This window comes from Papilio machaon, chromosome W, assembly GCF_912999745.1.
Source record: "Papilio machaon chromosome W, ilPapMach1.1, whole genome shotgun sequence".
Taxonomy (NCBI): domain Eukaryota; kingdom Metazoa; phylum Arthropoda; class Insecta; order Lepidoptera; family Papilionidae; genus Papilio; species Papilio machaon.
The window spans coordinates 9,997,138-10,011,256 of record NC_060015.1 but is presented as its reverse complement, the minus strand read 5'-3'; the positions used below and the strand labels follow the sequence as shown (position 1 = coordinate 10,011,256).

Genomic DNA, 14,119 nt, shown 5'->3' with positions numbered 1-14,119 from the left:
ACGCCAAATCCTCGGCTTGGGGGTGCCCGGCGACAGATCCGCGAGGCCGGGAGTTAGAAGATTGGGCGGTGGAGACCGGACTCGTGGTCCTTAACCAGGGGTCGGTCAACACGTGCGTGCGGCGTCAGGGCGGCTCCATTGTTGACGTCACCTTCGCCGATGCCGTCCTGGCACGCCGTGTTCGTGGCTGGCGGGTGGCCGAGGATGTGGAGACGCTATCGGACCACCGGTACGTGAGGTTCGACATCTCCGCGTCCCCGTCCAACCCGAGCCCAGTCCCAGGCCGGTCCCCGAGCGGGGAGGGCCCACGCTGGTCGCTGTCGCAGATGGACCGGGATTTCCTGGTCGAGGTCGCTCTCGTGGAGGCGTGGTTCTCTGCGCCCCGAGAGTCTGTGGTCGAGGTCGGTCAGGAGGCGGCGCGGTTGGGTGCGGCTATGTCGCGTATCTGCGACGGGGCCATGCCTAGGGTCCGTTCCGTCCCCTCCAAGAAGCCGGTGTACTGGTGGACCGCCGAGCTCACGCTGCTGCGCGGTTCTTGCGTGGCGGCGAGACGCCGGTACACCCGCTACCGTCGGCGGAGGCGTCGGGACCCGACGGAAGAAGAGCGGCTCTACTCCCTCTACAGAAGTGAGATCCAAGCCCTGCGGGTGGCGATCGGCGCTGCGAAGGACAAGGCGAATGACGAGATGCTGAAGACTCTGGATATCGATCCATTCGGGAGGCCCTACAAGGCCGTGCGGCGAAAGCTCCGGTCTAGGGGTCCCCCCATCACCCAGAGTCTTCAGCCTCATGAAGTCAACACGGTGGTCGCTGGCCTGTTCCCGCCGGCAGCTGCCGGTTTCGTGGCGCCGGAAATGGCTGACCCCACTGTAGAGGGAGGAGCGGATTCAGGTGCACCGCCGGTAACGGAGGAAGAGCTGAGGGCGGCGGTGTTGCGCATGCGCGCTAAAAACACTGCCCCCGGCCCCGACGGTGTGCCCGGTTGCGCCTGGGTTCTAGCGCTGGAGCCGCTCGAACCGTGGATTCGGGCACTTTTCCAGGCCTGCTTGGAGCGGGGCCAGTTCCCGAGTGAGTGGAAGAAGGGGAAACTGGTCCTGCTCAAAAAGGATGGACGTCCGGCCCACGAGCCGTCGGCGTACCGGCCGATCGTTCTGCTGGACGAGATCAGCAAGCTCTTTGAGCGTGTCGTTGCCGCTCGTCTCGTCCAGCATCTGGAGAGGGTGGGGCCGAATCTCAGCGCCAACCAATTCGGCTTCCGCACTGGCAGGTCCACCCTTGACGCCATTGCGCGGGTGAGGACCCTTGCGGAGGACGCCGAGTCCCGGGGTGAGGTGCTGTTGGCGGTGTCTTTAGACATTTCCAACGCCTTCAACACCCTGCCCTGGGAAACCATCAGGGAGGCGCTGGGATACCACGGTTTCCCGCCGTACCTCAGGAGGATCGTCGCGGCCTACCTCTCCGAGCGATCGGTCGCGTACCCAACCAGCGTCGGCTGGTCTCAGAAGGCTACGTCGTGCGGTGTTCCGCAGGGGTCGGTTCTCGGGCCGCTCCTGTGGAACATCGGGTACGACTGGGTGCTGCGCCTGCCCCTCCCGAGCGGCGTCGAAGTCGTCTGTTATGCCGACGACACCTTGGTGACGGCGCGGGGCAGCACCCACAGGGAGGCCCGATGCAGGGCCACGGCTGGCTTGGCCATAACGGTGGCTAGGATTCGTCGCCTGGGTTTGGAGGTTGCATTGCACAAGTCTGAGGCCATGTATTTTCACGGGCCTCGACGAGCACCTCCAACCCAGTCCGCGGTCATGGTGGGCGGAATTTCCATCGGCGTCGGGGGCACTATGAAATACCTCGGACTCGTCCTCGATAGCCGATGGAAATTCGAAGAGCACTTCCGGCGTCTCGTCCCGAAGCTCATGGGGGCGACTGGGGCCCTTAGCCGGCTCCTGCCAAACTTGGGCGGACCGGGCTCGCGGTGTCGCCGCCTGTACACAGGCGTGGTGCGGTCGATGGCGCTTTACGGCGCACCCATCTGGGCGGATACTCTGACCGCCCGGACTCGAGCCCTGCTGCGAAAACCGCAGAGGGTCATGGCGGTCAGAGTGACCCGTGGCTACCGCACCGTGTCGTGCGACGCGGCCTGTGTGCTGGCGGGGACGCCGCCATGGGACCTAGACGCGGAGGTGCTCTCCGGCGCCTACTGGCGGAGGGTGGAAGCCCGATCCCGGGGGGAGATCCCTCCCCCGGATCAGGAGAGTGCGTGGCGGCGGGCGGCGGAGGCGCAGCTCGTCACCGAATGGCGGGAGCGGCTGCTTACGGCGACCGCCGGCCAACGCACCATTGAGGCGATCCGGCCCGTCCTCGAGCTCTGGACGGGTCGGAAGCACGGGGCTCTCTCGTTCCGTCTGGTGCAGGTACTCTCGGGACATGGTTGTTTCGGGGCGTATCTGTGCCGGATTGCGCGGCGAGAGCCCAGTGCGAGGTGCCATGAGTGCGGCCACGCTGAGGACTCGGCCCAGCACACCCTGGAGTCGTGTGTGCACTGGTCGGCCCAGCGCGCCGCACTCGTGGCAGTAATCGGGACGGACCTCTCGCTGCCTGCTGTCGTCAACGCGATGGTGGGTAGCGAGAGTTCCTGGAACGCTGTCGCCTCCTTCTGCGAAGAGGTGATGGCGCTGAAGGAGGCGGCGGAACGTCGGCGGGAGGAGGACGCAGCCGCGCACCCTCTTCGTCGACGTCGCGACGGGCGCAGGCGGCAGGCGCACACCCGCCGTCTGCCTCCGTAACAGAAGAGCTCCGGGCGATGGACGGCCTATTGCCTTATCGCCCGCCAAACTTTCGGGTGTAAGGCGCTCCCTAGCATTGGGTGCGCCTTTAAGACGTGTGTTGTGGGGACTCCTTACATCTTTGTCCCCACAAGAGGAGAGTCCGAGTGGACAACGCCGGTTGGGTCGCGGAAGATTGCGTAAGTGTTCCCGTGACCCAGCCACAAGGCGGAATGGAGGGCCCGAGGGGTTTTAGTGGGTATGGCCGAACGACTTTAGGCGAGTCCCACACTCCCTGCGCCACTGCACATACAGGCCCGGCGCAGGGGTGCGTAACTGCATTTCCCCTCGTATAAAAAAAAAAAAAAAAAAAAAAAAAAAAAAAGGTTAGGTTAGGTTCCCCACCAACGGTTCCCGCCTTGTCGTGGCGGTGGGGCTCTAGTAACCGTGGCTGCCTCCCACGGTGAAGCTAAGAGGAACCAGGGTCGGCCTAGCAAGTGTCAATGTGTGTGTGCAAGAGATAGTTTTGTTATTGTCTGCTATTACGAAATATTATAATAAAAAATAGAAAAAACACTCTAACCAAGCAAAATTACTGAAGAAAAAGACTGGCATAACCTCTAAATCATGAATCTGCTACAGAACTTGAAGGTAACATTACTAATAATTATATTAATACATTGAAAGCAATTTGCAAGATCACTGTTATTTTGAAAATATATCACACACATAAAAACTTTTGAAACTATTGGTCAAACAAATTTGAAAAATGTATATGAATGTGTAATTTTTGACCACTCATAGAACAGCTGATTCTATTTAACTATGACATTGACAAGCACAGATTAACAAATTAAGTACGTTCGGAAATTTAACATAGATTAACAATCGTTACTTGCTGATATTTGACAACGCTTTCCGCTACGTTTTTCTCGACTTGTTGTATATCTCAAACAAAAAAAAAAGGGTAATAATAAACTAAGGAAATGGATAAAATCTGTTGCAAGTGTAATGATTTAATCACCAACAGACAACTGCTGATATGCAGTGAATGTACGAAAACTTTTCATCTTAAATGTACAAGCGTCTCTGAAAAAAGATTCTATCTTATGACTACTGAAACGAAAGTCAAATGGAAATGCTACCTATGCCAGTGCAACCTTACACCATTAAATATCCACAGCACACCATTATCAACGCGTCCGGTCCTGCCAATTACGCTAGGATCAGAAGAAAATAACATTACAAAACGTAAAAAAGTTGTAGTTAATGTTTCGACCCATAACTCATTTGAATCATTGTGTACGGAATATGAGGAATCTACTGTATCTGAAACAGAAATTCTAAATCTAAATAAGAGTTGTCCAGACCTAAAAAATACAGAGCAAAATTACATTGAGTTACTAGAAGTTAATAAAAATTTACAGACAAATTTACTCAAATCAGAGAAAGAAGTTGACAAACTATTATCTGAAAACTTTACCCTAAAAAAGGAAATTGAGAAACTAAACAAGAAAATATCGACTCTTACATCCATATGTAAAACACCTAAACGGAAAAATTTAAATAAAATAAAACCCGGAAACAATAACGAGACATCAATAAACAGAAGTCAATGCCTACAAACAACCCCAATTAGCCATACACGACGGATTGAAGAACGAAGAGAAAAGTCTTGTAGCAATGGTCCTGCAAAAAGTCAACGTACGGTTTTCCGGCGTCAAGAAGAACCTCCCAAACCCAAACCTAAGCCTAAGATTGAAAAACCGAAACTACATATATTGAGTACAAATAACCATAATTCTATGATTGAAAATTTAAAAAGACTCGACTTTGATCTCAAATACGATTATTGTCATTTTGTTACACCAAATGTAGGACTGAAACAACTTCTTCATGATTTTTCCAAGAGAACTGAAAAGCTCACTCTTAGTGATTATTGTGTAGTTGTTATAGGTGACTCTGATTTTGAAACATCTATAAACTATCTAGATCTAGTCTATTACACTCGCGACGTGCTTAAAAGTATAAAAAACACAAATATCCTAATATTATTACCAACATACACATGCGGTACAGAGATTTTTAATTGCCGAGTAGAATTTTTCAATACGCTATTATATCTAGACGCTAAAACATATAATTACGCTTATGTACTTGACTCCAATGAAACACTGACACTAGACATGTTCGCGCCTAGGACCGGAAAATTAAACAGAATGGGACTAATAAATATACTGCAGCAACTAAAAAAAGTATTAACAGCAAATCAATTACAAGCCACACAAACAGATCTAATCGTAATGGATAAACAGACATCCACTGTTACCTCGCCTACTATCGTTCCCAAAAAAGATCTTTTTCGTTCCTAATATGGGTAAACCAGTCACGCTCCTACATCAAAATATACACGGCATATTATCTAAGAAAGAAATACTAGAAATAACCCTAGATGAGATAAAAGATAGTATCGACCCAGACATCCTCTGCCTCACTGAAACCTTCGTTAAATCTGGTCAGGAAAAAAATATTAATCTTGAAAATTATGAACTGGCCACAAATTATTCTAGGTCAATAAAAAGAGGGGGAACTTGTATCCTGGTAAAAAAAGGTTTAAAATATACAAAACTATCCTATTTAGATGATCTGGCTACATTACATCATTTTGAATGCTGCACAATAAATCTGACTGATTATAGAGTAATAATTGCTTGCATATACAGGATTCCCTCCAAATCAAAATTAAATATTGACATTTTCTTAAATAAATTAGACTTATTTATACATAAATGTTTAATAAAATATCAAAAATGTAAAATTATTATTGCTGGTGACATGAATATTAATATTTTAGAATCTAATCAAGTAACAATACAACTTGAAGATATTATAAAGAAATATAACCTCCACGCACATATAAGACAACCAACAAGGGGAAACAATTGTTTAGATCTAATCATAAGTAGCATTGCAGATGCTGTTGGATCTGTATTACAACTCTGGCTTTCAGACCATGACACAGCACAAGTACTTAAATTCAACATCCAGGAAAAAAAATCTAAATCAAATGATTTTTATTACATTTTTAAAAGAGACTACAGTAAAAAAAACTTAGGTATATTCAAAAAATATCTTTCCACCTTCTGTACAACAAAAAAATATTTTTTACAATCGGATCTTAACACAGTATTTAACAAATTCTATGATGACTTTTGCTTGCTTTACAAACTATGCTTTCCAGTTATTAGAATCAAAATTACTAATGGTGTACACAACAAGTTTAAATGGATAACAAAAGGCCTGAAAAAGAGTTGCTTAACAAATAGAACACTACGTTATAAATACTACACAAATAAATCAAACACAAATCGATGTAAATATAGAAACTATAATAAACGCCTTAAAAAATGTATTGCCCTAGCAAAGAAAAACATGAATGCAAAATTTGTGAGTGGTAGTAAAAATATTACTAAAGCCACTTGGACAGTGATAAAAAATGAAACAGGGGGAATAAACAGAAATAACCTAATAAATAAAATAGTATCTGATCAAAGAGAAATAACAGACCCCTTGGACATAGCGAATATAATCAATAAGTACTTCATAAATTTAACTAATAATATAAACCAAACAACTAAAAATACACCTGACATACAAAATACTAACTATAATTCTATCTTCCTGACACCAGTAAATGAAAAATATATAGAAAATATTATCAAAAATTTGAAAAAGACAAACACAGAAGGTTATGATTCAATAACAACTAAAGTTATAAATGAGTGTAAAGAAATTTTAAGCCCTATATTGACTTACTTAATAAACTTATCTTTAGAAACCGGAACATTTCCCGAAAAATTAAAACAATCAATCATTAAGCCTCTCCATAAAAAAGGGAATAAATTAGATATAGGTAACTACAGGCCCATTACCTTAATTCCAATTATATCTAAAATATTTGAAAAGGTCATCCATGAAAAATTCATGTCATTTTTCAAAAAATATCATATCTTAAAATCATGCCAATTTGGTTTCCAAAAAAAGAAATCGACCACGCACGCATCATTTCACCTAGTCAAAGATATACTACACAATGTCAATGAGAACCTTTACACTTCAGTAATATTTCTTGATATGTCCAAGGCTTTCGATTTCGTCTCACATAAACTTCTTTTAAGTAAACTAGAGGCCTACGGAATCCGAGGCCCAGCATTAAACTGGGTAAACTCATATCTTTCAAATAGGAATCAAAGTGTAGAAATAAACCAACTTAACTCACAATTTGAGACACAAACCTACTATTCCGAGAATATAATAAATACATCTGGCGTTCCGCAGGGTAGTGTCCTGGGCCCACTACTGTTTCTAATATACATTAATGATCTACCAGACAAAGTGAAATTCAGAACCATAATGTTTGCTGATGATGTATCTGTAATAGTCACTACTGACAAAAAAAGTACAAGAAATAATCATCTATTAGATATAACTACAACATTAACACAGGTGGGCACAGTTAATCGAAAAGTTAACTTCGTTAATCGTTAATTCGTTAATTAAAAAATTAACTTCGTTAATCGTTAAAGCGTTAAATTCTCGAAAATTTAACGTAAGTTAAAGTTAATCGTTAACAGTTAACCATACCAAAATTATACATACTAATTTCACACTTATGTGGCGACACTTGTTTAAAATAGTAATTTGACTATACATTTATAGAATGTACACATTAGTATTAGAGACAAATATTATAGTATATTTCATTACGAGTGCGGAAAGCCTGACATTGCAAAGAGTTCCAACAAATGTCTTCCCGAGCCGAGGCGCAGCCGAAGGTGAGGGTTGACAGTTGGAACAAGTTATAATGACAGTTTCGTACGTGTACTAAACAACTATGTTTGATACAGTTGCAAAAAAAAATGAAGCAATTTAATAGAATAATAAAAACACAATAAACTCAACTAACTAAAATGTTTGGAAAATGGCGCCAACCGTAAAAGAATACAAACAGAGATTTTTTTTGTTTTCTTCACCCATTCTGGGTAGGCAAAGGAAACTATGCCCAAACAACCAAGTCTTCAGTAGATTATTTTTATTGATATGAAATGAAAATGAAATTTAATGAGATGAAATAAAATGAAAACTAACCTAACTCATTGAATCAAATCAATAAATCTGATATTGTAACAAATTAGAAGCTTCTTTTTAGAAATATTTGCATGAATCATAAAAACTTCAATGATTTTTTTTTTTTGTAAAAACTTCGTGGTTGGTTATTCTTTTTAACAGACATTATTTTGACAGTTGGGAAAGACAAGTTTAGAAAAGCTAAAGAAAAAGCACGAGTAAAAAAAGTATTTTAATACAGTTGTTCAAAAAGTGGCGTATTGCAGGGACGAAGAGCGTTCGGAATGTGGGCTATTAGATACTCATGCTTTTATATACTCGTAATTAAATATACTACTTCGAACCTTCTTTTGATTTTGTCCTGTTGGTCACGTCTTTCCCGGACGCTCTGATGCATACACTTGCACGCGAACTTCACATATTATACCAATTATCAACTCGTTCGTTCACCATTCGAGTCGCCGACAGTCGCCCAACATAGCTGAACTTACGAGCGTGGCGTGGCACGTAATTTAAACAAAATGACAGCACGTCTCAAAGTTTCTAATTTAACGATTAACGGACTTTTATTAACGGAAGTTGAGTTTAACGGAAGTTAACAAAAGCGTTAACACTTTTTGAAGTTAACTTAAAAGTTAATCCGTTAAGCAAAATGTTAACTTCGTTAATTAACGATTAACGGATTAACGAGTTAATGCCCAGCTCTGAACATTAACAATGGTAACAAAATGGCTAAACGAAAACAATCTTAAAATAAACTTAGACAAGACTCACATTATAAACTTCAATAACTTACCCAATGAAAGAATTTCTATTCATTTTGATGACAAAATTATAAACGATATTTCAAGTACTACTTTCTTAGGCTTAATAGTGGATTCTCAATTTTCTTGGAAAGAACAAATTAAAAAAGTATGCGATAAAGTAAATAGATTTTCTTATGCCTTGTATAAATTAAGAAAAGTTGCAAATAAAAAAACTGCTATCACTGCATACTTCGCCTATGTTGATTCGGTACTAAGATATGGCTTACTCTTATGGGGCAATAGTACTGACAAAGATAAAGCATTTGTTGCACAGAAAAGATGTATACGCTCTATTATAGGTATAGCGCCGCATGAGTCATGTCGCCCACATTTTAAGACTTTACATATACTGCCACTACCTTGCCTTTACATATTTGAGGTTTGCAAATTTGTGAAATTCAATATCAATTTATTTAAACAGGCAAAAGACTTTAGAGACAGAACTCTTAGATACCCTGATAAACTCCTACTTGAGGTAGTGCCTAAAAGCGCTCGTTTTCAAAAAAATTGCTATGCAATGTGTAGAACAATTTATAACAAGCTGCCAGACTCCATAAAAAATGTATCTGAAAATAAGTTCAGCGCCACCCTGAGAACTTGGCTAATGGAAAATTTATTTTATTCAATTGACGAATTCTTAAATACAAATACTAGCAATGTCTAATACAGTCCTTGACTAAATTTTATGCATTTCTCTGATCATTTTTGGAAATTGTTTTCATATGGAATTTATATCTGTGTTTTCTTTTTTGTTTCTATATATTTGACTAGTAAACAATTTTATTCAATAAATAAATTTTGACCTTTACTAATAATAAATTAAGCGACATTGATTACTTTAAATGATTATGAAATCCTATAATTATGTATTCACTATTTTTTCTGTACCTAATATTATTATAAATTTTTGCATGTTAATATGATATTAACAAATAGGCCGCACTCAAAGATTCTGTAACACCTTAATAACTGTACCCTATTTATGGCAAATAAATGAATTATGAATTATTATGAATTATGAATTATAGCGTGCAGGACCGGCTGTCTTGGGCCGGACTGGGCTGGTCTAGCGTGCAGGGCCGACCCACCCGGAGGAGGCTGCCAGAGGCGGACTGTGGGGTCCGCTTCGGAGCATGCCTGGAGGTGGGGCCGCGGGGGGTGCGGGTGGGTACTGGTTTATCCTGCCCCCTGCAGCCCTCGTGGCCGGATGTGTATGGTGGGGCTGCGGAGGGGTACTGGCATACCCAGCCCCTCCGCGGCCCGTAGGGTCAACGGCGGGGCCCGACATCGGACCCGCCGATGGTGGCTGGGGAGGCAGGGGTAAAACCTCGTCTCTCCGGCTTCCATAGCCCCGTGGTGGCAGGTTCGGGGGGACCTGCCACCCGCTTCGAAGGGCAAGGAGGATGGCGCGTATCGTTCCGGCGCGCCTCCCCTAAAGGATGGATGGTGGGTTCACCCACCCCAGTGGTGGAGCCGCTTCGGCGGCTAGCGCAGACGGGGCCGCGGAGGAGTGCGAAAGCGTGCCCGTAGCCCCGTCACCAATGCGCAGGAGGAACAGAGGTGGTTTAGCGGGTATGCTCCCACTAGGGGAGAGAATCTCGCATAACTTCGTGTCCCCCCCGGGGCATGTCGTATGCATAAAGCATTCCCCTCTTTAAAAAAAAAAAAAAAAAAAAAGGTTAGGTTAGGTTCCCCACCAACGGTTCCCGCCTTGTCGTGGCGGTGGGGCTCTAGTAACCGTGGCTGCCTCCCACGGTGAAGCTAAGAGGAACCAGGGTCGGCCTAGCGTGCAGGACCGGCTGTCTTGGGCCGGACTGGGCTGGTCTAGCGTGCAGGGCCGACCCACCCGGAGGAGGCTGCCAGAGGCGGACTGTGGGGTCCGCTTCGGAGCATGCCTGGAGGTGGGGCCGCGGGGGGTGCGGGTGGGTACTGGTTTATCCTGCCCCCTGCAGCCCTCGTGGCCGGATGTGTATGGTGGGGCCGCGGAGGGGTACTGGCATACCCAGCCCCTCCGCGGCCCGTAGGGTCAACGGCGGGGCCCGACATCGGACCCGGTTATCGGAGGAGGATTAGGGACGGCGGCGTCGTCCTCGTCGTCATCCCTCTGCTGCGACATGCGCGGTGGCTCGAATGGGGGGCTGTCTGGAAATAGCCCCTCTACCACCGCGCTGAGGACGGCCGGCTCCATGGCCTCCGTGGGGGGCGCCGTTTTGAATTTGGCCCGTACCATCCGGTACGGGCGCCCCCACGGGTCCGCGTCTAGGGCCGCCAAGAATTCCGAATATGCAGCATCCTTGGCGGCCCCTATGGCGGCTTGGAGCGCCTTTTTGGCCGAACGCGTTTCGGCCTGGAGGCGCTCCAGCTCGCCCGGCTCCCGGTGCCGACGTCTTCGGCACCGGGATAGAGCACGGCGAGCGGCGTTGCTGGTGGCACGCAGGGCCGCGAGGTCCCGCGACCACCAGTACACCCCTTCTCGGGGCGCGAGGCGTCGAGCCCCAGGCATTGCCGCGTCACAAACAGCCGTCAAGTCCCGACGGAACCTGGCAGCCCTTTCTCCGACCCCCAGAGAATGAGGGGGGTCGGAGGCCCACGCTGAAACAATAGCGGCCTCCTCTGCCAGGTCTTCGTCGAGACGTGACAGCTGCCACCTAGGGAAGACGCCTCTGCCGCCCGCCGTGCGGGTTTGACGCCCAGGGGGCGCTGTGGAGACCCTGAACCTGATGTACAGGTGATCTGACAGGGTCTCCACATCCTCCAGGACGCGCCAACACGAGATGCGCGCGCCGATACTGGGGGTGGCGAACGTCACGTCGACGACTGAGCCACCCCGGGCGCGCACACATGTGAAGGCGCTGCCCCGGTTCTCCGGGACCAGGCCAATAGTGAGGGCCCAATCCCGAAGATGCGCCCCCTTGACGTCGGTGATGGGGGATCCCCAAGCCGCGCACTTAGCATTGAGGTCCCCCATCACGATGACCTGGGCTGGCAATGCCCTCCGCACCACCAGCTCCAGGCCATCCAGGAACCTCTCAAATTGCGAGAGGCTCCTGTTCGGGGAGAAGTAGACTCCGATGAGCACTACTTCTCCCCAGTTTGCCGCCACGTAACCCGCGCCCCTCTCCCTGAGAGAGAGGATTTGCGGGCCCGTTGGCGGCGCCACCATTCCGACCGAGCCCTCCGTGTCCCCGACCCAATGAGGCTGGGAAGGGATGAGGTAGGGCTCGGCCACGACCGCAACGGCAATTCTCCACTCCGCCAGGGCCTGCATGAGCAGGTCCTGTGCGCGGGCGGAGTGGTTGGCGTTGGTCTGCAGGAACTCCGTATGCAGGTGTCTGGGCATTTATGACACCTGCATACGTTCCTCTTCGGGCTGTTGTTGGGTCCCGGACGGCGGCTGCGCTCTTGGCGCAGGGGGAGGGCCGGTGGAGCGGGCCTTCCCCCTCATGGTGGGGGGGGTGCATTTAGCCCCCCCCATGACGTGGGCGTGCGGGCAGCCTGTCCTTTTACACACGGCGCAATTGACAGGCGCCTCGCACGCGGCCCTCTTGTGGCCCTCTTGGCCACATCGGAAGCAGAGGCGACCATCCTCCGCTTCCGACGGGCATAGGGCCCGGGTGTGGCCCAGCTGCATGCACTTAAAACAGCGCAGCGGCCGGGCCCTTACCGCGGTGATGGTGGCCATACTCCACCCTATGGCCATATATATATATATATATATATATATATATATATATATATATATATATATATAGATGTGTTCTATCTTTAGTAAATAGAATGGTGCCTTAAGTTAAACAACCGGATACTTTAAAATAGTATAATTGAAAAATACATGTGAACGTTACGGTGATCTCGGCACAAGTGGCACACCCGCGACCGATTTGTATTAAAAAATGCCCAAGCGCCTGATGCGGGCGACGGCAATTTTCGCGCCACTGTGCCCCGACGCAATATTGAGCAGGCGTCAGTCTGAACATCCTCCCGGCCGTTGAAAGATCACTTTCAACCTTGAAGTTCCTCGGCTGTCGGCAGCTCGCACAGCCTTACTAGAGAGCGGCGCACACAGCCTTTATTAGTGGTGATGTCTGCCACTCTCGCTGTTCCATCGGATCCCGTGATGAGGCGTAGTACTCTCCCGAGCTTCCAAGATAGTGGAGGAGCATTGTCATCTGCCAAGAGTACCATATCTCCTATGTCCAGTTTTGATGTACTGCCTTTCCATTTTGTTCTCTGCTGCATCTCAGACAGATATTCACGCTGCCATCTTTGCCAGAAGTGTGGCTGCATTTTTTCTAAGCGTTCATAGCGTTGGAGTGTACTTTCCTTGGAGTCACCCAGATGTTGCGACGGTGGAGCAGTTAACGGTCTCCCGATCAAGAAGTGTCCTGGGGAAAGGGAAAGGAGGTCATTAGGAGAGGATGATAGGGGACACAAGGGACGGCTGTTCAAAATCGCCTCCACTTGTGTAAACAAAGTATTAAGTTCCTCAAAAGTAAGGTGGCTATTGCCAACGACGCGTTTTAAGTGGAATTTAGCCGACTTAACGCCGGCTTCCCAAATACCACCAAAATGAGGCGAGTAAGCCGGAATAAACTTAAACTGGATAGAATTTTGACTTGCAAAATCAAATAGAGAGTTTTGATTTTGCTTGATAAATGATCCTAACTCCCTTGCGGCTGCTACTAAGTTAGTTCCGTTATCACAAAATATTTCCGTTGGCCTGCCTCTGCGCGCTACGAAACGCCGAAGTGTCATTATGAATGCATCCTTTGTTAATTCACTCACAGCTTCGAGGTGGATGCATTTATAACGCAGACATACGAACAAACACATGTAACATTTTATTAAACGACTTCCACGGCCCTTACGATTTACGATCGTGAACGGTCCCGCGAAGTCCAGACCCACTGACAAAAACGGATGAAGAGACAATGGCGTGATTACAGTGTATCCTATTGCTAGATACTACTGAATTCATAGGGCCAGAGATTATCCAACCTAACTGTGAACTCCTTAATTTAGGATTGTTTGGTCCTAGAGAACGTTGTTCGTTGCCTAGAATGTCCCAGAAGAGATCAGCACCTATTAGTACATCTATGGGAGCTGGCTGATAAAACATGGGGTCAGCCAACTGAATATTTTCTGGTAATTTAATTGACTTGATGTCAACCGGCGTCTTTGGTAAACGACCGGTGAGCTCATTTAACACAAAACACGATAACATTGCACTGAAATTACTATTTGTTGCCTTTAATTGAATATTACAACTTTCAATTACATTCATTGAAGAAGTATTGCCTACACCAATGACCTTTAGTGTGTCAATGTGGCGAGACTTTAATGACAGTCTGGTCTTTAGGGACTCAGATATAAATGACGATTGGCTTCCGCAATCTAAAAGAGCACGAACTTTGACCTTTTGAT

The 14,119-nt window shown here is 46.9% G+C and overlaps 1 protein-coding gene across 1 annotated transcript; it reads right to left on the bottom strand.

Moving 5' to 3' along the window:
• Positions 1-12,457: 12,457 nt before the first annotated feature.
• On the bottom strand, positions 12,458-13,458 carry LOC123723273. Its single transcript, XM_045685851.1, has one exon. It carries the CDS (start codon positions 13,448-13,450, stop codon positions 12,698-12,700), a length of 753 nt encoding a protein of 250 aa, XP_045541807.1. The 5' UTR covers positions 13,451-13,458; the 3' UTR covers positions 12,458-12,697.
• Positions 13,459-14,119: the final 661 nt, after the last annotated feature.